Here is a 20,850-nt window from a genome sequence, read left to right as displayed (position 1 = left end):
CTAGGCCTAAGCCATTTGGGACTTTAAAGGTAATTGTCAATATTCCGAATCTGGAAGCAGGTTGGTAACCAGTGCATCTGTTTCTTATAGAACATATGTCAGCTTTAGTTACATTAAATTATGTTCCTTTTCCTGAAGATAGCTTGTCAGCTCAATTAAAATCCTGTGGGAAAATCGCTGTATCTGTTAGCGCTTTGTTTATGTTATCATTAATGTAATGGTACTTTACAGAATATGTTGTGGTCATAAATACTCAATTGATTAGTATACCTAAATTAGTAAAGTTTAGGGTTTAAGTATTGCTCTATCTTAATTGATAAAGGGTAAAATTTCAAATGGGTCTTAAATATGCTGGGCTATATTGATCAGTGATCTGTCTCAGTATATGGCAGCTTCCTGTGTTCAGTATTCTTTCAGGCACTACTACTAACGTGTTTTTTGTTCAGTTTGGTTTTTGTTTGGTTTGGCGTAAGTGATGTGGTTTTAGTTCTATTGTGAAAGTTACACTACCACTAATGTAAATTATGTTGCACTAGCATAAGAGACCTCTAGAGCAACACAAAGCCAATAGTCTTTGCTGGTGTGAAAGGTTCCCCGGGGAAACCTGTTGCACCAGCAAGCCCTATTGGCATTGCACGAGAAGTCACTTATGCTGCTGTCGTTAAGTCGTGTCCGACTCTTTGTTTGAGTTTCAAACCAGCTTTTGCACTCTCCTCTTTCACCCTCAACAAGAGGCTCTTCAGATCCTCTTTGCTTTCTGCCATTAGGGTGGTATCGTCTGCATATCTGAGGTTATTGATAATTCTCCCGGCACTCTTAATTCCGACCTGTGATTCATCCAACCCAGCGTTTCTCATGATGTACTCTGCATATAAGTTAAATAAGCAGGGTGACAATACACAGCCTTGTCGTACTCCTTTCCCAGTTTTGAACCAATCGGTTGTTCCATGTCTGGTTCTTGCTTCGTACAGGTTTCTCAGGAGACAGGTAAGGTGGTCTGGTACTCCCATCTCTTTAAGAATTTGCCACAGTTTGTTGTGATCCACACAATCAAAGGTTTTAGCGTAGTCAATGAAGCAGAAATAGACATTTTTCTGGAATTCTCTTGCTTTCTGCATGATCCAGCGAATGTTGGCGATTTGATCTCTAGTTCCTCTGCCTCTTCGAAACCCAGCTTGTACTTCCGGTAGTTCTCGGTTCACATACTGCTGAAGCCTAGCTTGTAGGATTTCGAGCATAACCTTGCTGGCACATGAAATGAGTGCAATTGTACGGTAGTTTGAACACTCTTTGGCATTGCCCTTCTTTGGAAATGGAATGTAAACTGACCTTTTCCAGTCTTGTGGCCACTGTTGAGTGTTCCAAATTTGTTGACATATTGAGTGCAGCACTTTCACAGCATCATCTTTTAGGATTTTAAATAGCTCTGCTGGAATACTGTCATCTCCGCTAGCTTTGTTGTTAGTAATGCTTCCTAAGGCCCACTTGACTTCACTTCCTAGGGTGTCCGGCTCAAGTTCAGTGACCGCACTATCATGGCTATCAGGGACATTAAGACCTTTCCTGTGTAGTTCTTCTGTGTATTCTTTCCACCACTTCATCTCATCTGCTTCTGTTAGGTCCCTGCCTTCTTTGTCCTTTATCATGCCCGTCTTTGCACAAAACGTTCCCTTGAGATCTCCGATTTTCTTGAAAAGATCTCTAGTCTTTCCCATTCTTTTGGTTTCCTCGATTTCCGTGCTTTGATCATTTAAGAAGGCCTTCTTGTCTCTCCTTGCTATTATCTGGAAATCTGCATTCAGTTGGGTATATCTTCCCCTTTCTCCCTTGCTTTTCGCTTCCCTTCTTTCCTCAGCTACTTGTAAAGCCTTATCAGACAGCCACTTTACTTTCTTGCATTTCTTTTTCATTGGGATGGATTTCGTTGCTGCCTCCTGAACAATGTTACGGACCTCCGTCCATAGTTCCTCAGGCACTCTGTCTATCAGGTCTAATCCCTGAAATCTATTCCTCACCTCCACTATATATTCATAAGGGATATGATTTAGGTCATAACTGAATGGTTTAGTGGTTTTCCCTACGTTCTTCAATTTCAGCCGAAATTTTGCAACAAGAAGCTCATGATCTGAGCCACAGTCAGCTCCAGGTCTTGTTTTGACTGACTGTATAGAGCTTCTCCATCTTTGGCTGCAAAGGACATAATCAATCTGATTTCGATATTGACTATCTGGTGATGTCCATGTGTAGAGTCGCCTCTTGTGCTGTTGGAAAAGAGTGTTTGCTATGATCAGCGTTCTCTTGGCAAAACTCTATTAGCCTTTGTCCTGCTTCATTTTGTACACCAAGGCCATGCTTGCCTGTTATCCCGGTTATTTCTTGACTTCTTACTTTAGCCTTCCAATCTCCTCTGATGAAAAGGACATCTTTTTTTGGTGTTAGTTCTAGAAGGTGTGGTAGGTCTTCATCGAACTGATCAGCCTCAGCTTCTTCGGCATCAGTGGTTGGGGCATAGACTTGAATTACTGTGATGTTGAACGGTTTGCCTTGGATTCGTACTGAGATCATTCTATCGTTTTTGAGATTGTACCCCAGTACTGCTTTTCCAACCCTTTTATTGACTATGAGTGCTACTCCATTTCTTCTAAGGGATTCTTGCCCACAGTAGTAGATATGATGGTCACCTGATTTAAATTCGCCCATGCCTGTCCATTTTAGTTCGCTGATTCCCAAGATGTCGATGTTCAATCTTGCCATCTCATGTTTGACCACCTCCAGCTTACCTTGATTCATTGACCTGACATTCCAGGTTCCTAAACAATATTGTTCTTTTCAGCATTGGATTTTCTTTTCACCACCAGACACATCCACAGCTGAGTGTCCTTTCGGCTTTGGCCCAGCCGCTTCACTCTTTCAGGTGCTACTTGGAAATTCCCTTTGCTCTTCCCCAGTAGTATATTGGACACGTTCTGACCTGAAGGGCTCATCTTCCAGTGTCATCTCTTTTAGCCTTGTGATACGTTCCATGGGGTTTTCTTGGCAAGAATACTGGGGTGGGCTGCCATGTCCTTCTTCTGTGCACCACATTTTGTCAAAACTCTCCGCCATGACCTGTCCGTCTTGGGTGGCCCTGCACAGCATAGCTTATGGCTTCACTAAGTTATGCAAACCCCTTCACCACAACAAGGCAGTGATCCATGAAGGGGTCACTTATGCTAGCACAATATAATTTATGTTGGAGGTAGTGTTTAATATGATACTGTCCCATGTTTCTCTGACTAAAGTTACGTGTGTAAAAACACAGGCTGGATAGGATTGTTGTTCTGTATTTATGTGATGGTGGAATTGGGCCAAGCAAGGCAGAGGTGTTAGTACAAAGTGATAATAAAGGAAAGGATGGTCAGAGGCAGAGTGAAAAAGAACAGTGGAGTGAACCTGAAAGAAAAGTAAGGCATTGTAGTATGGACACAGCTTCCAGTTCTTATATTCTCCTACACTTTTGCCAGAGAAATCATGTCATGGCTCCCGGTGCCTCCTGCGAAGGAGGGTCGGAGGGTGGCAACAAGAGAGAGAGGGCCTTCCTGGTGGTGGCCCACCCAATTATAGAATTGCCCCCCAGTGAGCCCTGCCTGGCACCAACATTTATCTTTTCGGCACCAGGTTAAGGCTTTCCTTTACTCTCAGGCATTTGGCAGCATATGATAAAGTTTCTTAATCAGGTCATGGGATTTCTTATTGTTGGTAGTTAAAATTGTTTGAATATATACATATGTGTTTGTGTGTGCTGTCTGCCTATATGTTTGTATGTAAACTGTTTTTATATTGTGTACAATATTGTATTTTTAAGGCTTTTAATCTTGGTAAACCACCCAGAGAGCTTTGGCTATTGGGCAGTATAGAAAAGTAACAAATAAAATGAAATGGGCATAAGAGAGACCCTATCTGGAAACTTACCCTCCTTGATGTTGTAAATTGCTCTATTGAGTAGTAAATAACATGTTTACTGATCGGATTTGCATAAATAAGTTTAAGAAATAAGGTCAAGAACAATCAGTGGCAAACAGTATAAATTAATGGTTTAAATTACCAAGAGAAAAACCTGATTTAAATGAATTATTTAAATCACCTTGATTTAAATCAATCCACCTTGGTGGAAAATGATTATTTATGAAATTGTTGTGTGTCAGTTGTTGAAAAAAATGCATGCATCTAAAAAGCTGAGGTCAAGACCAGCCTTGTAGTTTGCTACTTACCTAGGCCAAGTAGTTTGCCAGGCTCTTTTAACTACAAACCTTAAAAACTAGTATCTCATCCAGACATATGCCAAAGTAGGGATGGCAGAGAATTCCGCCACGGACCCCAATGAGACTGGATTCCAAAGAATTTGGCCTCCGGAGTCCGTGGTGGATTAGAGCGCTTACCTCCGCCTCCCTCCGGAATCCATCTGAGCCGGCTTCTCCATGCGGTGATCCCATTTATGGCTGCATTTAGGTTAACCTAACAGCTTTATGGCCACAAATTGCGTCCACTACTCCATTTGCGTCCGGAGTTAGCCCTCACTCAGCCAGACATACGGCACGGCAGTAGTGGCTGGCCGTATCACCAGTGATGCAGAGCTGGTGGCCGGCGCCACGGGATTGCCATGGAGCGGAGCCAGCTCAGACGGATTCGGGGGGAAGGAACGGATTGCCTCTTCCTGCGGGCGGATTCCCACCCAGACCAGCAGGTAGGGAATCCGGCCATCCCTATGTCAAATTCTTTTGACTGTTTTGTGCCACAAATCCCAAGTTCTGTGCTGCTACCCACAACTGTGTACTGATGTATAGGGATGTATGAGATTTTCACTTTTGCTCACAAAATACATGACTGTGCGCCATTCAAAGTTCCAACCACAAACATGAGCGCGAGCAGTGTCTGCTGAAAATATTAACAAATTGTTGAACATGTGGTCATGTTTGTCATGATTCCCAGTGTGATTCGCGCAAATTAATAGACTGAACCAACCCTGCTGTAGTCTGTGGGGGAAATTTGCACAAAATAGGAAAGTTTGTACAAATTTAGGGACATTTACAGAAATCTGCTTGATTGCTGCTCCAATTTGTGCAATTTTCCCGTTCACACAGAGCAAGGAGTGATCACAAAAGTGAACTGGACTCAGCCAGAAGATGAGCGACAATATTTAGAGCACATGTTTGAGTTACTCAGATATTTTAATAATTTAGCATGAGCTTTTGTGGGTTACACACAAAAGAGCACAAAACTAGCACAAAATGTTGGCATAGGGCTGGAGCCGATATGAGAAAGTGGATTTTTTAAGCATTTGTTAGGCCTCACCTAAGGCTTACGTCATTTTCATGCTTTTGGTGGCGACACAAAACTCAGGACTTGTGGCACAAAACAGCACAAAACTGTGGCCTAGGTTTGAAGGAGATCTGAGAATTTGGGTTTTTTTTAGCGTTCACTGTGCTGTACCAAGGAGATGTCACTATAAGTTAACTGTGGGTTAAACAACCCACAGTTAACCTACATTTAGTAGTTAGGCTAGTTCTGAATATTCAAAGAGGCTCTGGAATGTATCCGGCATGCGCTGTGGCAAATTGTGGGTTAATTAATCCATGATTTATCACAGTTGTGTGCAAACAGCCACTGATACCTAATTTGTGTTCATTTCCCTATATGGTTGTATATATTTAGGGAAGTTTTATTTTTGAAATAGTGGGTTGAATCCAGACTTAAGTCATAATCACTAACCTAAAGTCCCATTGATTTCAGTGGACCTACTCTAAGTATGACTAATTCTAGATCTGATCCATTGGAAACAGGTAAAGCAGAAGGTAGGCAAAAATTGTACTTTAATTTTAAAATACTTTTAAACTTTCTAAAGGCCATCGACAACTGAAATGTACTAGGTTGTTTTCCATTGTACCGATGGTGAATACTGTGTGGTCTTACAGTTTCGATTTCCTGTTGAGAAGAGAAAGGGGTTATAGTTCAGTTTTCATCTCCATGAAGTAGCATAGTTCTGATAGTGTTAAAATGATCACGCTAACAAATGAGCAGAGTCCATGAGACATATTGAATAGCAATATAATTTTGAAACTACGTTCCTGGAACAGTCATGGTTTTGATAAGAGTTCAAATATTTATTGTTGTTGTTGTTGTTGTTGTTGTTCAGTTGTTCAGTCGTGTCCGACTCTTCGTGACCCCATGGACCATAGCACGCCAGGCCTTCCTGTCCTGCGCTCTCTCCCGGAGTGTGCTCAAGTTCATATTTATTGCATCGGTGATGCTATCTAGCCATCTCATCCTCTGCCGTCCCCTTCTCCTTTTGCCTTCAATCTTTCCCAGCATCAGGGTCTTTTCCAGGGAGTTTTCTCTTCGCATTTGTTGTTGTTCAGTCCTTCAGTCGTGTCCGACTCTTCGTGACCTTATGGTCCATAGCACGCCAGGCCTTCCTGGCCTGCTCTGTCTACCGGAGCGTGCTCAAGTCCATATTCATTGCATCAGTGATGCTATCTAGCCATCTCATCCTCTGCCATCCCCTTGTCCTGTTGCCTTCAGTCTTTCCGAGCATCAGGGTCTTTTCCAGTGAGTTTTCTCTTCGCATTAGGTGGCCAAAATATTTGAGCTTCAGCTTCAGTATCTGTCCTTCCAATGAGCACTCAGGGTTGATTTCCTTTAGTATGGACTGGCTTGACCTCCTTGCAGTCCAGGGGACTCGTAAGAGTCTTCTCCAGCACCACAATTCGAAAGCATCAATTCTTCGGCGCTCAGCCTTCCTTATAGTCCAGCTCTCACAGCCATACGTTACTACTGGGAAAACCATAGCTTTGATTAGACGGACCTTTGTCGGCAAGGTGATGTCTCTGCTTCTTACTATGCTGTCTAGGTTGGCCATAGCTTTCCTCCCAAGGAGCAAGCGTCTTTTAATTTCATGGCTACAGTCACCGTCTGCGGTGATCTTGTTCCCCAAGAAAGTAAAATCTGTCACTGCTTCCATTTCTTCCCCTTCTATATGCCAGGAAGTGATGGGGCCAGATGCCATGATCTTCGTTTTTTTAATGTTGAGTTTCAACCCAGCTTTTGCACTCTCCTCTTTCACCCTCAACAAGAGGCTCTTCAGATCCTCTTCGCTTTCTGCCATTAGGGTGGTATCGTCTGCATATGGGAGGTTGTTGATAATTCTCCCGGCAATATTAATTCCGACCTGTGATTCATCCAACCCGGCGTTTCACATGATGTACTGTGCATATAAGTTAAATAAGCAGGGTGACAATATGCAGCCTTGTCGTATATTAAAGACATTTTTAAAAACGATTTTCTCTGGTGCGGGTTTGCAGATGAGTTTGTAGTCTCTGGTGGAAATCTACATAAATAAGGAGAAAATGACCTTCATACAAAAAGGGGAGTGGGGAAACACTATTAAACGCGTTTTCCTATTTTTTTTCCTTAAGCCAGATGTCTCCTTTCAGACTGCTGGGACCCTTCCATTATACTGTGATTGAGCAGTAGGAGGCTTTGTTACAAAAGCATCTTAAGTTAGAAAGGTCAGGGTTCTGACTAGCAACTATACTAGTTGCTTACAGTTGTGCACAGTCTGCGTTCAGCTTGGTCATGGGGATTTAAAACATTTATAGGTAGGAAAAGTATGTTAAAACAAGAAGAAGATGTGGATGCTGTAAGAAGAGAATTAAAATATCAGCTATGGGCTGTTAACTAGATTCATACATTGAAATTGAAATAAGTTGTTGAAATGGCTTGTGAACCTCATGAAAAATATGATGGCTTATGTGTTGATTTGTGATTGGAAAGTTGTACATGTAGAAACTAAAAAAAAATGTCTTAAAGTGCGCCAAAGAACTGATATTATTCAGAAAATATTTTCTATAGCATTTTGCAATTGTGTGAATATGCTATTAAAAATGTAAAAGCATTGGACTTATTTTGCAGCTTGGTTTTTCAGTTTTAGGTCATTTGATGCAGACTTATCAACAAGGGACTTCCTTGGCACAGTTTGTATTTAATTGGGTTTTTTTCTGTTTTATTTTATTGGCAGGCGAAACCTCACAAAGCTGTCCCTCATCTTCAGTCACATGCTTGCAGAAATCAAGGCAATCTTCCCTAATGGCCAGTTCCAGGGTGACAACTTTCGTATCACAAAAGCGGATGCTGCAGAATTCTGGAAGAAGTTCTTTGGAGAGAAGTAAGTGTAAACAATTCCCCCCCCCCTTTTTTTAGTCTGTCAGTATAGATCGTACAAAGCATTCTGAGTGTTGCTAGTGATGATTTCTATCAGAGGCACATTTCTCATGAACGTCTTAGTTTTTCCACTGTTAACGAGTATGCACAAGGACAAGGACATAAATATATGTTGCTTAAAGTTTAAACACTGCAGATTATCAAGCCTGTGGTTTACAAAAGTCTTTTGTACATTATCACTAATATTTTCAATTCACTACTCTTTATGAACTGAGTTGACACTTCTAAAATCATTCTTGTTGACAATGGCTTCAGCTAGATGATACTCAATAGAACTAGTGCAGACCTTGAAAAAAATATCTAGCTTTTATGGTCTTGGCTTTATTTTGAAACATGATGAATATGGTTTTGATTACATACATAGGGGAGGGACTGTACTTCAGTGTAGCGCCTATGCTTTTCATGCAGAAAGTCCCAATTTCAATCCCTGGCACTTTGAGGTAAGGCTATGAAAGATACTTGTTTGAAACCCTAGAGAGCCACTGTAAGTCACTGTAGATAATACTATGCTAGAAGAACCAGTGTTCTGAATCTGTATAAGGCAGCTTCCTATCTTATAAATTTGACTTTTTCCTCCACATTTTACAAATATACCCCTGGTTGGTAATCATCTAGGGCTGGCTACTGTCGTTTTGTTGTCTGATACATTTCCTGGGAGTATTGGAGACAGTGGATTAGATGAACCTGTGGTGACATCCAGCAAGGAAATTGACAGTATTCTTTGCAGAGGCTCATTGGTACAAAACAAGGCATACTTGATATTTACTACAAGACTGCTAAACATGTAGCAGCATGAAACACCAGTGAGTTGAAATTGTTTTTGCACCGCAATTTAATCTCATAAAGAAATGCCTGAAACCTATTAGATATGAATTGCCCTTTAATCTACAGGGTGGTGTGCCTTAGATCATGTCTTTTAAAGCTGTACTTGTTATGACAAATTAGTCTGCAAATGTTTCTTTGTATGCTTCAAGTTCTCAAGGTTCCAAAGAAAGTGGCAAAGAGTTCTGGTATTCAGTTTATTGAAGTTGCTTGAGCTTAGGCTGTGCTGGTGAATTTCAACTCTTACAAGGATCTACAGCCAAAACTTCCAAATAGACTCAGATTCTGATGTCTTTACTTGATTCTACAGGACTCAAGGGAATTACTTTAAATTAAGGCTTGCAAAACAACATTTCAGTGCTTAGGTTCTGACGGAAATTTCACATGTTACTCATAGGTGGTAGGATGAAGCTTCTTTTTGCACTTCCTGTTCCAAGTTGAGACTAGCCACAGAGGAGCAAATTAAATTGGGTTATTGGACTGTCATTACATGTGTTCACATAAAATATGTAGTTTAGCCCTTTACATCCATTGTTAGCTAGCAGCTACCTTTTGATCTCAAAAATGGGATTTGAATGTTGATAGGATATAGTAAAATCCAATAGGGTCACTAACAATAAATTGGGTGCAGTGAGGTAAATGCAAAGGTCACTGAGGCGATACTGCAGTTCATTATAGACTGGGTTTGGATGATATACTGTGGCTCATCATGGGTTATTAAACTCACAGTGAAATGCAATACCAGTGGGCACCACATTGCATATGCAACCACCACTCGAAGATTGTCGTGTGAACCCAGCAGGCATGGGTTATGTGAGGGTTAAACAACCCTTGCATAACCCTAAAACAGACCATTGGTTATGCAAGGGTTGTTTAACCCACACATAACTCCCACTCGCTGGGTTTTCATGGCATGACAACTCCCAAGCAGGGGTGCATATTCAAAATGGTGGCTGCACACGCATTGCACCATGTTTTAACCAGGTGATGGGAGGTTGACATTGGTGAAGCCAGATGGGCCTCCTTGCGAAGAGCATTCCATTTGTGATGACTTGAAAAGGTCCTTTCACTGCTGAATTTCAGTTAGTAGGACAGTACACCAGTCTGTTGAACAGAGTGCACAGGAGGGAACATATAGGAAAAGCAGTCAGGCCGTTAGGTATACAGGCCCAAGGCCATTTATGGCTTTAAAGGTAAGATTGTAACCTTAGATTGGGCCTAAAACAAATAGGTAACCAGTGCAAGTAACGTAAAATTGGAAATAGATGCTCCATGCTGCTAGCATCTTGGTAGCAGCATTTTAGATTAAAGTTTATGGATGCTTCTTAAAGTGACACCCACATAGAGCACATTACAGTTGTCCAATTTGGAAGTTACCGTAGGCATGAATGACTGTCACCAGGTCAATCGTCACCAGGAAAAGATTCAATTGCCATACTAATTTAAGGTGGTAAAAGGTACCCCTAGACACTGCCACCATCTGAGCATCCAGAAGCAGCATCAGATTAAGGAGCACACCCAAGTTGGGAACCTGTGTCTTTTGGGAAAGTGCAGTCCCATCCAAAGCAAGTTAGGTAGCTCCCTTTTACCAGGTCATAGTATTTGCCCCTCTAGTCCAGTGTTGTCTGCTCTGACTGGCAGCAGCTCTCCAGGGACTTTCACATCACCAGCTGCATGATCCTTTTAACTGACGATTTCAGGAATTGAACCTGGAGCCTTCTGCGTACAAAGCATGTGCTTTGCCGCTGAACTGTGGCCCCTCCCACTGACCATTGTATTTCGTCTCACTTGGATTATCTTTGTTAACCTCACTCCCTCCAGACACTGGTTCAGGGTTTGGCGCAGCTTGGCAGTGCAGTTCGGATGTCCAAAACTCACTTTGGATCTGGAATCTGAAGCGGGTCAGACTAGGTCTGAATCAGACTGAGACGGATTGGGGCTGATTTGGAGGCTTCGAAGTGGGCTGTGGGATCCATGCACAGCCCTAGTTTTTAGCAGCAGGCCAGAGAGCATGGGCCCCTGAGGCTAATCTCAGAGCCTATGTTGGTTCAGATGGTTGCAGACAGTCCTTCAGGTATCGGGGCCCAAACAATTCAGGGCCTTAAAAGGCAAAACCAGCACTTGTGCCTGGAAACAAAAAAGCAACCAATGCAGCTGGTAAAGAATTGGTGTAATGGTCTGAATGTCTGACCTATAAGCAGCACCTTGGCAGCTGCTTCCTGTGCCAGCTGAAGTTTCCAAACTGTCTTTAAGGACAGTCCCTTCATGTAAAATATTGCCACAAACTAGCCCAGCTGTAACCAAGATATCTGTAACTGACTCCAAGTCTGCTTTCTCCCAGTAGGGTTGCAGCTGGTGGGCCAGGCTAGGCTGGTAAAAGGCGCTCCTAGCCGCTGAAGCCACCTGTGCCTCCATAAGTAGCACTGCATCCATGAGAATCCCCTGGACCTGGCTCTTTAGGAGGAGTACAGCTTCATCCAGGACCCGTTGCAAGCCTTTATCCAGATCAGTAATTTACACTGGCAATACTGAAAATGTTTTTCTAATTTGGACTTTTATTTGGAACCATCCACTATTACATTAAAGGAAGTTCTTTAAAGAAGCCTTAATGCATTCAGATACTGCTTAGATTTGTTGCTTTTCTTCCTGTTGGTTTTTCTGAGTATACTTGACTATCGTGTCAGAAGACAAGAGTTCCTATATGAGACCTGTTTTTGTCACATTCTTGCATTACATTTAATCCATGAAAAAATTGAAATGCAGTATTCAATGATGACCTTTTTTGTTGTTCATCTTGAATACTTTAATAAACTACTTTATTAGTTCAGACTAGATTTGCTGGCAACGTTCTCCTGAATTGAGCTCGAAGAAGAATGTTTGAGGTTTGTAAAAGTCTGTCTCAAAAAAAGAGATGAGTTTTACAAGCCCCTGAAAACTTTGGCTCAGATCAAAGTCCAGGCTGGGGAACTATTTAGGGGTGTCCTTCCTCTTGTCCCCAAAAGTACTCTCTTCTAGTCCTTTTCCAAAGCACTGCCTCTCCTGGGCTTTGTACTGTAGTGAGCGGCTACTTAGTTGCCAGAGCAATAAAGGAACAAGCCTCCTTCCTCTCTGTACATGACATCACTGCTGCTCTTGCCACTGCTGCTTATCAGGGAAGGGGGCAGGCTGTTTTGGGGAGTGGGAGCTGACAGGACAGGAGGGTGTCATATAGAATATTTAAAGCCCAGAACATATTGTAAATTGTATTGTAAAATAAAGCAAAATGCAGTGGCTGTGACTGAAAGAGCTTCACAACTAATTCCACATGCCATAAAATGCTTTAGTCTACAGGCCATGTGTCTAAAAATGGGGTGAAATTTTTACATGTCATCTGTATGACCCTTAAAAACACAGATATAAATGAGTAATAGTACATCATTTTCTGTGCCCATAAGGGTGTAGTTATACTGTGGTAGAATCACATCAACCACTACCTTGCTGCAACTCTCTCCAACAGCATGTTTGTCATGCTAATTACCAAACATTTGGTTAGCAAACTGCCTGTCCCATATTCCCAGTCCAGATGGCGGATGACAGAGGTGCTTACTAGTGGAAAACCAACACCAGAGTCCATTCTGGAACTGTTGTCTTGCGGGTGTAAGCAGTCTTGTGCAGTGCTTACATACCTGTATGAAAAATGGTTTCTCATGCATGGCAATGTGCCATGTACAACATTGGAACAACCAAGCTGCCAAAGAAGATTACTTTGAATCTGCCCTTGAAGAAGAGAATGATGATAATGCCTTTTATGATGAATTAAAATGTTTAAGAAAACTTCTTGCTTCAGCTTTGCTGTTTTTGTGGATTTGTTAATGGGGTATGGTAGCAGCATACTGGCATAATAAAATATATTGTCATAGAATCGAGTTCTCTCTCATTTCCATCTCTCTGATTTTTATTTCACATAGAATATGTTGTATTTGTCGAGTTGTTTTGTACTCTTGTGTGCATGTTTTCAGGTTTTTTTAAACACAATTAAGGTGTTTTTTCAATGATAGCAACTGGTTACCAATGACCACCCTGGCAAATAATTTTACTAGGGTCATATGTATCAAAAAAATAAAGTACCCAGTTTAATCCCCCAAGATGGAGCCAGTCACCCAATTTGAAGACTCATATTTGCAAGGGAAGTGCTGACAGATGAAATGGAGAGGGATTACTGTTTTATGTCAGAATTGTTACCTCAGTACACCTATGATTGAATTAGTTGTATTCTGACATTATGCTAAAACATGATTCTGTCATATCTGAGCACTGCTAGCCACTGGCCGAGCTGACTGGTAGTACAGAGTGTCTACAAACTTCCTAACTTTTGCGGTTGAGAATTAATCAGACTGTCAGCAGACAGCACAGCTGTTGTGAGGGAAGTAAAGAGGGTCATTAGATAAATTATATCACCTATCAAAGAGGAGGAAGGTGGCAGCCATGTTGTGATAAGGGAAGAAGGGATGAAAATCGATGTGTTTGTGTGGTATATGAGTCATTGAATTAGCACACCGTGCAAATTGTCTGAACACACATTTGTGTCCCATCTTCCATGGCTATGCAGGATGGAATTCTGTACCGAGAAAACCACACAAACTGCTACTATAATTTCATTCAGTTCTAGGTGCAGGAACTGACAAAGTTGAAGGTTGTAAGACTGTTTCCATGATGTACTTCATAAAACTCCTGTGCAGGACTAATTTTTCACTTTAAATTGTAGTGGAAAAATATTGCAAAATGAAGACATTTCTTACATGTGATGAAATGAATTCTGCGTAATCTGTCCACCACTGGTCAATACATTTTTTTTTAAATCTGGCACAGCATTCCACGTTCTGCAGATCCTGGGGAAGGAAAGAGTACCTTACTAATATGTGAGCCATGAGAGGTTCTTTGAAGTGGTGATTCACGTCTTTCCAAGTGTTTCCAAAATCTGAGGGAGGTCAGTACGAGACCCTGCCTTCCTCCACTTCTTGCAGTTTTCCAAATGTCTCCGAAGCTCAGTGGGACTACGAAAAGCACTCCTCACCATACCTACCTTTGAGTTGGGGAAGAAGACAGGAACTTGCTCTGCTTTTATGCTTGGCCCCTGAGAAGCTTGGACCATTTTCAAAGATCACTGTGATGTCACAGACAAGAGACCTTTTCTCCCTTGGTGGCAAGCACAAATTTTCACAGTCAAACTTGGGAGATTCTCATTCAGAAAGTTTGGTAGGCTATTATGATAAGCAGTATAGGTGTGTGTGTATGTGTGTCATAATGGCAAATTGTGAGAAGTTGGGTGACACAGTGGCAGAAGAACAGTCCTAGTATTGGTTAAGCATGTTTTTTAGATCCTGGATTAAGTCCTAATATTGGTTTGGCTTGAGGAAAAATCTCACAGCCTAGATGCAAGTATATTGGCTCTTGCTGAGAAGGGGATGGTGCATGCATGCTGCTAGCTTAACTATGGTTAATGAGATGTGGGCTGTAGGATAACATGTTTCCTCTCTTCTGGATTGTGAATTCTCCATGCTGGATCAAACTGCAGTGAGATATGCCTAACCAGAGCCCCCATTTAACCCAGAATCTAAAACCACCATCAAATCATCGTTTTAGATCCTGGATTAAGCAGGAACCCCAATAATCCCTAATCATTCAGCTGTCTATGTAACAAGTTAACCATGGTTACACCTGTCCGGGGTGGGGTGGGGGGTTGATTAGAAATAATCTGCTATGTCTCTACTTTCTATTTTCCCAATAATTCTTTCAGATTTTGTTTGTTTCTCATTTACATCAGTATCTAATAACAGTTTTAATTTAACTTCTATTGATAGTGTTTTAAATCTTTATTTTTACCAGGTTTTATTGTCCTTTCCATGTTGATTTGTTCCATATTGAGGATCTGAAACATGACAAATGAATGAATAGATAATTATATTCCTCTTGGCATGAGTTATTACTTTTCAGGATTATGATACAAAGCAAAGTTTGGGGAGAGAAGGTGGAAAACGGCAGGTGTATATAGAGAATATATTAATCCATTACATTTATCTGTATAACTTTCTTACAGATGCCAAAATTGATTAAGACCTGCTATGGTATACTTTAATCAGAGCAGCAGGTCACTCTTCTTAGCTATCTTCTTTAATATATTCACATTTGAGCTTCTGTTGCACCTGTTGTTGTATTTCTGCTGTTCATTGTGGTTTTCCTGTTTTTTATAAACAGAAAAACCTATCTCTTGAAATGTGTTGAACTTCAGCCTACCACAAGACTTGTGGATTTCTCAGCATATATTTGCAATGTTATGTAGATCTGTGTGAATAATAATAATCTCCAAAGATCTGTGTGAATAATAATAATAATAATCCAATAATAATAATAATAATCCAATCAGACTCTTAGCTTCTGCAAGAACTGCAGGATCAAGTTTTAGAATTGGCTTCTGCACCTAACCTTTCAACATAAACCTTTTCAGTACAGGGTAATGTAAAGTTAAGGTAGTTCCAGTTTAACTGGTTGTGGCAGGAGAAACACTTACGAAAACAAAAGACGGCACTTAAAAAGTAACAGATCTATCGGAAAACTGTTTTTACAAGTGAGGTGATGCTGTATTACGTATTCACATTATAACCCTTTTGTTGTTGTAATTACTAGACTCATTCTAGAGCCCTTTATTTTGTATTAGGTATTTACTTATTGGTTTATTGGAAGTGTTTTGTTTTATACTGCCCTTCAGTCATATTCCTGGGGTTGCTGTCAAAAAGAAACCTTAGATGTTCCAGTTGAGTGGCTCAGCGATTAACATTTGAATGAACTAGTCTCATGGATAGGGGATGCTCTCATGGTCTTGCTTACAGAATTGGAACACTCAGTGGGTGTCAGTTCTGTAGGGAAAGCCCTCACAATTAGCTCCATCCATAACATCATTTTAAACTCCCATTGTTTATATAGCATTGTTTCAGTCAGACGTGAGCCATTGGGCACTATCCAGTTTGAACACTACCACATTAGTTAAGGGGACCTCTAGCACAACACTGACAGTGTTAGCTGGCACTGTTCTAGAGAATCCTGAAAGGAAAGCTAGAGGTCCTTTATGCTAGAGCAACATAATAAATGTAAACATGCATGTCAGCTTGGATGCTGCTCATTATCTGAAAAAAATTAACTAAGGAACATAGTTAATTTACATACTTTCATCCAAGAGAAATAGAATGTTTTTTTTTTATTATTTCTTCTGACAGCAGACATGTATGTGTGTGTGTAGAGATACAGAATTTCCAGAAATTTTGAAGTCATGGAAAAAGCATGATTTTTCTGGGGTTTTTTTCTGGGGGTAGAGATGGAAATTTGGGGAGAAATTGAAATGCAATAGTTACTTTCTTATCAAACCTAAACATACTTTACCGCTTTAACAAAATACAGTGCATTATTTGGCATATTTGTGAAATTTGCAGAACAATCCTGTGCATATTTATTGACAAGACCTACTTTATTTAATTGAGGTTACTCCCAGATAAGTGCACATAGGATTCAGTGATGTGCGATGGAACATTTTCCACAGAAACACTTCCAGTGTTTAATTTTTTTCCATTGCGTAAGTTCATTAGTAACAATTCAATTACAAATATGATTTTAAGCGAGCATGGCAGTTTCAAAGCTGTAATTAATGTTTTTCAGGTAATTATCCCTAGCAAGTATATGAGAGTATACATATATGTCTCTGTGTGAAATAGAACCAATAGGTAGTGGCAGCAAAATTGAAGATGCCCTAACAATGTCAGTGGATGGGAGTTGTAACCATATCATGAACAATCCTTTGCGTTGCTAAAAATAATTAGTGTGTCAACAGTTTTCAGTACCTTTATTATTATTTTCTTAAATTTGAACAGTGGAAGGGCTGTACATTCTATTGCCTTAAATTTTTTACAAGGATTCTGATAAAAATCTCTACATAATATAATATTTAAATGAAATTAAAACCCATAAGTACATAAGAAAATCTATGCTGGATCAGACCAGGGGTCCATCTCATCCAGCATTCTGCTCATGCAGTGCCCAACCAGCTGCCCACAGGAAACCCACAAGCAGGACATGAGTGCAACAGCACCCCCCCCCCCAATGTTCCCCAGCAACTGGTATACATAGGCATACTGCCTCTGATACTGGAGGAAGCATAGAACCATCAGAACTAGTAGCCACTGATAGCCTTTTCCTCCATGAATTTGTCCAATCCCCTTTTAAAGCCATCCAAATTGGTGGCCATCACTACAACTTGTGGAAGTGAATGCCATAGTTTAACTATGCACTGTGTGAAGAAGTACTTCCTTTTATCTGTCCTGAATCTCCCACCAGTCAGCTTCATGGGATGACCCCAGGTTCTAGTATTAGAGAGGGAGAAAAATGTTTCCCTATCCATTTTATCCATGCCATGCATAATTTTGTACACCTCTATCATGTCTCCCTATTCACCATTTTTCTAAGCTAAACAATCCCAGATGTTGTAACCTTTCCTTATAGGGGAGTTGCTCCAGTCCCTCGATCATTTTAGTTGCCCTTTTTCACACGGTAAAACAACCCAGAATTATAAGCCTGGGTCATAGAACGGACTATGGGTTATAGCTATGGGTTGTTTCTCCTTCAGCAACCCAGAGTTCTGTATTCAGACATCATGAAGAACAACCCAGGGATGGAGTGTCCTTGGGTTGTGTAGTACACCAGAAGCTCTTAAGAGCCAGCTTGTTCACTTGCTTTAACAAATTGTGCTTTAATTTTTCCCCTCAAATACAGTGCCTTGCATAAGTATTCACTGACCTTTGACTTTTCCACATTTTGTTGTGTTACAGCCTGGATTTAAAATGGATTTAATTGGCATTTTTACCATTTGATTTACACAATGTACTTAACACTTTGAAGGTGCATAATATTTTTATTGTGGCACAAAAGTGAATAAAACAAGAAGAAAATGGCATTTATTGGTTGCATAAGTGGTATTGACCCCATTGATTCCATGCTTGGTAGAAACACTGTTCGCAGTGATTACAGCTGTGAGTCTTTTTGTGCATCTGGATCATGCAGCTTTTGCCCATTCTTCCAGACAAAATTGCTCAAGCTGTGTCAAGTTGGATGGGGACCATTGGTGAACAGCAGTTTTCAAGTCTTGCCACAGATTCTCAATCAGATTGAGGTCTGAGCTTTGACTGGGCCATTCTAATACATTCAGGGTCTTGTTTTTAAGCCACTCCAGTGTAACTTTCTGTGTTTAGGGTCATTTTCCTGCTGGAAGGTGACCCTCGATCCCAGTCCCAGGCCCCTTGGAAACTGACATAGGTTTTCCTCTAGTATTTTCTTGTATTTGACTCCATCCATCTTGCCCTAAATCCTGACCAGTTTCCCAGTCCCTATCTATGAAAAGCATCCCCGCAACATGATGCTACCACCACCGTGCTTCACCGTGGGGATGGCATTTTCAGACACTGTTGGCTTTGCGCCACACCTCCTACATGCTTTTTGGCAAAATCCAAATGGGATTTTATATGGGTGTTTTTCAGCAATGGCTTTCTTCAAACCACTTTTCCATAAAGCCCAGCTTTGTGGAGCATCCAGGTAATAGTTGTCCCATGGATAGTTTCTCCCATCTCAGCTGTGGATCTCTCCAGCTCCTTCAGAATTACCACTGGCCTCTTGCTTACTTCTCTGCCCTCCTGACCTGGTCACTGAGTTTTGGTAGGTGGTCTTCTCTAGGCAGAGTCGGGGTTGTGCCATATTCTTTCCATTTTAACGGTGCTCCAGCGGATGTTCGTAGTTTGGGATATTTTTTTTATAACCAAACCCTGATTGGTGCTTCTCCAGAACTTTATCCTGGACTTGTTTTGATAGCTCCTTGGTCTTCATGATGCTGTTTGTTTAGACATGCTCTCCAACAAACTCTGGGGCCTTCCAGAAACAGGCGTGTTTAATCTGAGGGCATGTGACACTTGAATTGCAAACAGGTGGACTCCAATCAACTAATTATGCGACTTCCAAAAGAAGTTGGTTGCACCAGAGCTTATTTAGGGGTGTCACAGAAAAGGGGGTGAATACTTATGCAATCCAGACTTTTCAGTTTTTTATTTGTAAATCATTTTAAAAATATGTAGATTTTTTTCCCCACTTTGACATTATGGACTATTTTCTGTAGATCAGTGACAAGAAATCCTAATTTAATCCATTGTAATTCCAGTAGCTGCAAGATACTTGCTTATTGTATTTCCAAAAGTGATCCAAGATCACCAGAAAAAGCCAAGCAGCCTTCACAAGCAATAAAGCCCCTATATGCGCCTCTCATGAGGATGGCAGCATCCTCTAGATCAGTGGTCTCCAAACTTTTTTGATCGCTCACCCCATCAGTGAAAAATGTTTTGAGCACGCACCCCCAATATATGTATATTTATTTATAAATTAAATACATGTACTACTATACTAATATATTATGTACATTATAAAATATACACAAAACATAAAAATTACAGGATGATGAGATAAAGATGAATAGTTTTCAGTATACAATATTTTTTAATATTTTCATTTTACTTATTAACAGTACAAAACCCCTTTTTGCTCTCACTTAAAAAATTATTATTAATATAATCTGTGAATCCACTTAACTGTGCACACACTGTTGCTATACGCTGACAATCGAGTGAGGGCATCACTGTCAACTTGCAAGGAGGGGAAAGGCGTGCTTGGCCGGGCTCCTGCCTGCACCAGAGCCAGGAGTCCTGGTCTCCAGCCCTGCACCCTGCGCAGAGTCCCCACTCCTTGGCAGACTGGTGGCTTGGCCTGGGCTGTTAACCCTTCCTGCTCTCCTTTGGCAGGATGGAAGCTGAGAGGAAAGTGCGTGCTTCCTTCTCGGCTTTGAAAGGAGAGTGGGAAGGGTTAATCTCCTTCCTGCTTTCCGTCCTGCTTCCCTCCGCCACCCTCCTTGCACACATAGCATTCCTAGGAGCAGCAGGAGGCAGCTCGCATACCCCAGTGGATTGTCTTGCGCATCCCCTGAGGTGCGCGCACCCCACTTTGGAGACCACTGTTCTAGATGAAAAAAAATGCATTTTGGATTTGAGTGTTGTATATATTCTAATGTTGTATATTGTCTTATAAAAAATCTTTATACAGCACTTTTGAATGAGTAAAAATACTGTCTCAAAAAAGCATTTCACTGATTCTAAAAGAGCAAATATTTTATAGAAGGGTTTTTTCCCCAGTGTTCCTGACAGTTTTCCCAAAAGAGGTCTTCAGAAAAACACATATGTGAGTTTTTCTGAATGTCTCCATTTCCCTCTCCTCCCCTCAGGCCTTCACGTTTGTAGTGACACTTTGTCCAAGTTTTACTTCAGTCAGGATAAATTTCACATACACAACACCTTTGTGTAGGAAATGTACGAAATAGGTATTGGTTGGAGTTCATCACTGTCACTATTTATATCATAAACAATATGAGGTTTCTGTAAGACTTGCTCAAGAGCATTCTACACAGAAATTGGAATACCGTATCGGCATATTCCACTTCCATCACAAAGGGCATTACCTAGGGTAGGTATTACATTTTCCCATGTACAAAATAGTACATTTGAACACTCAAAAATGCAGTATCCCTGCCCCAAAACAGTGTCTATACGTTACCACACATTATAAGGTAATGTGTGGACACCTCACAACAAATAAAAAAATGTGTTTTTATTGTACTGGGAAAAGGGATTATGCTTGTAATGGGCTGGTTCTGACATA

The 20,850-nt window shown here is 40.9% G+C and overlaps 1 protein-coding gene across 2 annotated transcripts in view; it reads left to right on the top strand.

Annotated features, from left to right (window-relative positions):
- The window catches only part of CBLB (Cbl proto-oncogene B), a 135,231-nt gene that overhangs the window by 43,797 nt on the left and 70,584 nt on the right, over positions 1–20,850 (top strand). For both annotated transcript variants that reach the window (XM_084843276.1, XM_084843275.1), the window contains one exon: positions 8,054–8,200. In XM_084843276.1, coding sequence (XP_084699402.1) covers positions 8,054–8,200 — 147 coding nt within the window. The remainder of the gene's footprint in view (positions 1–8,053; positions 8,201–20,850) is intronic.

The sequence above is a fragment of the Heloderma suspectum genome, chromosome 3, assembly GCF_057233095.1.
Source record: "Heloderma suspectum isolate Gila_16-S chromosome 3, 16-S_ref, whole genome shotgun sequence".
NCBI classification, from domain to species: domain Eukaryota; kingdom Metazoa; phylum Chordata; class Lepidosauria; order Squamata; family Helodermatidae; genus Heloderma; species Heloderma suspectum.
The sequence above is the reverse complement of the archived record's forward strand: the minus strand, read 5'-3'. Positions and strand labels throughout refer to the sequence as shown.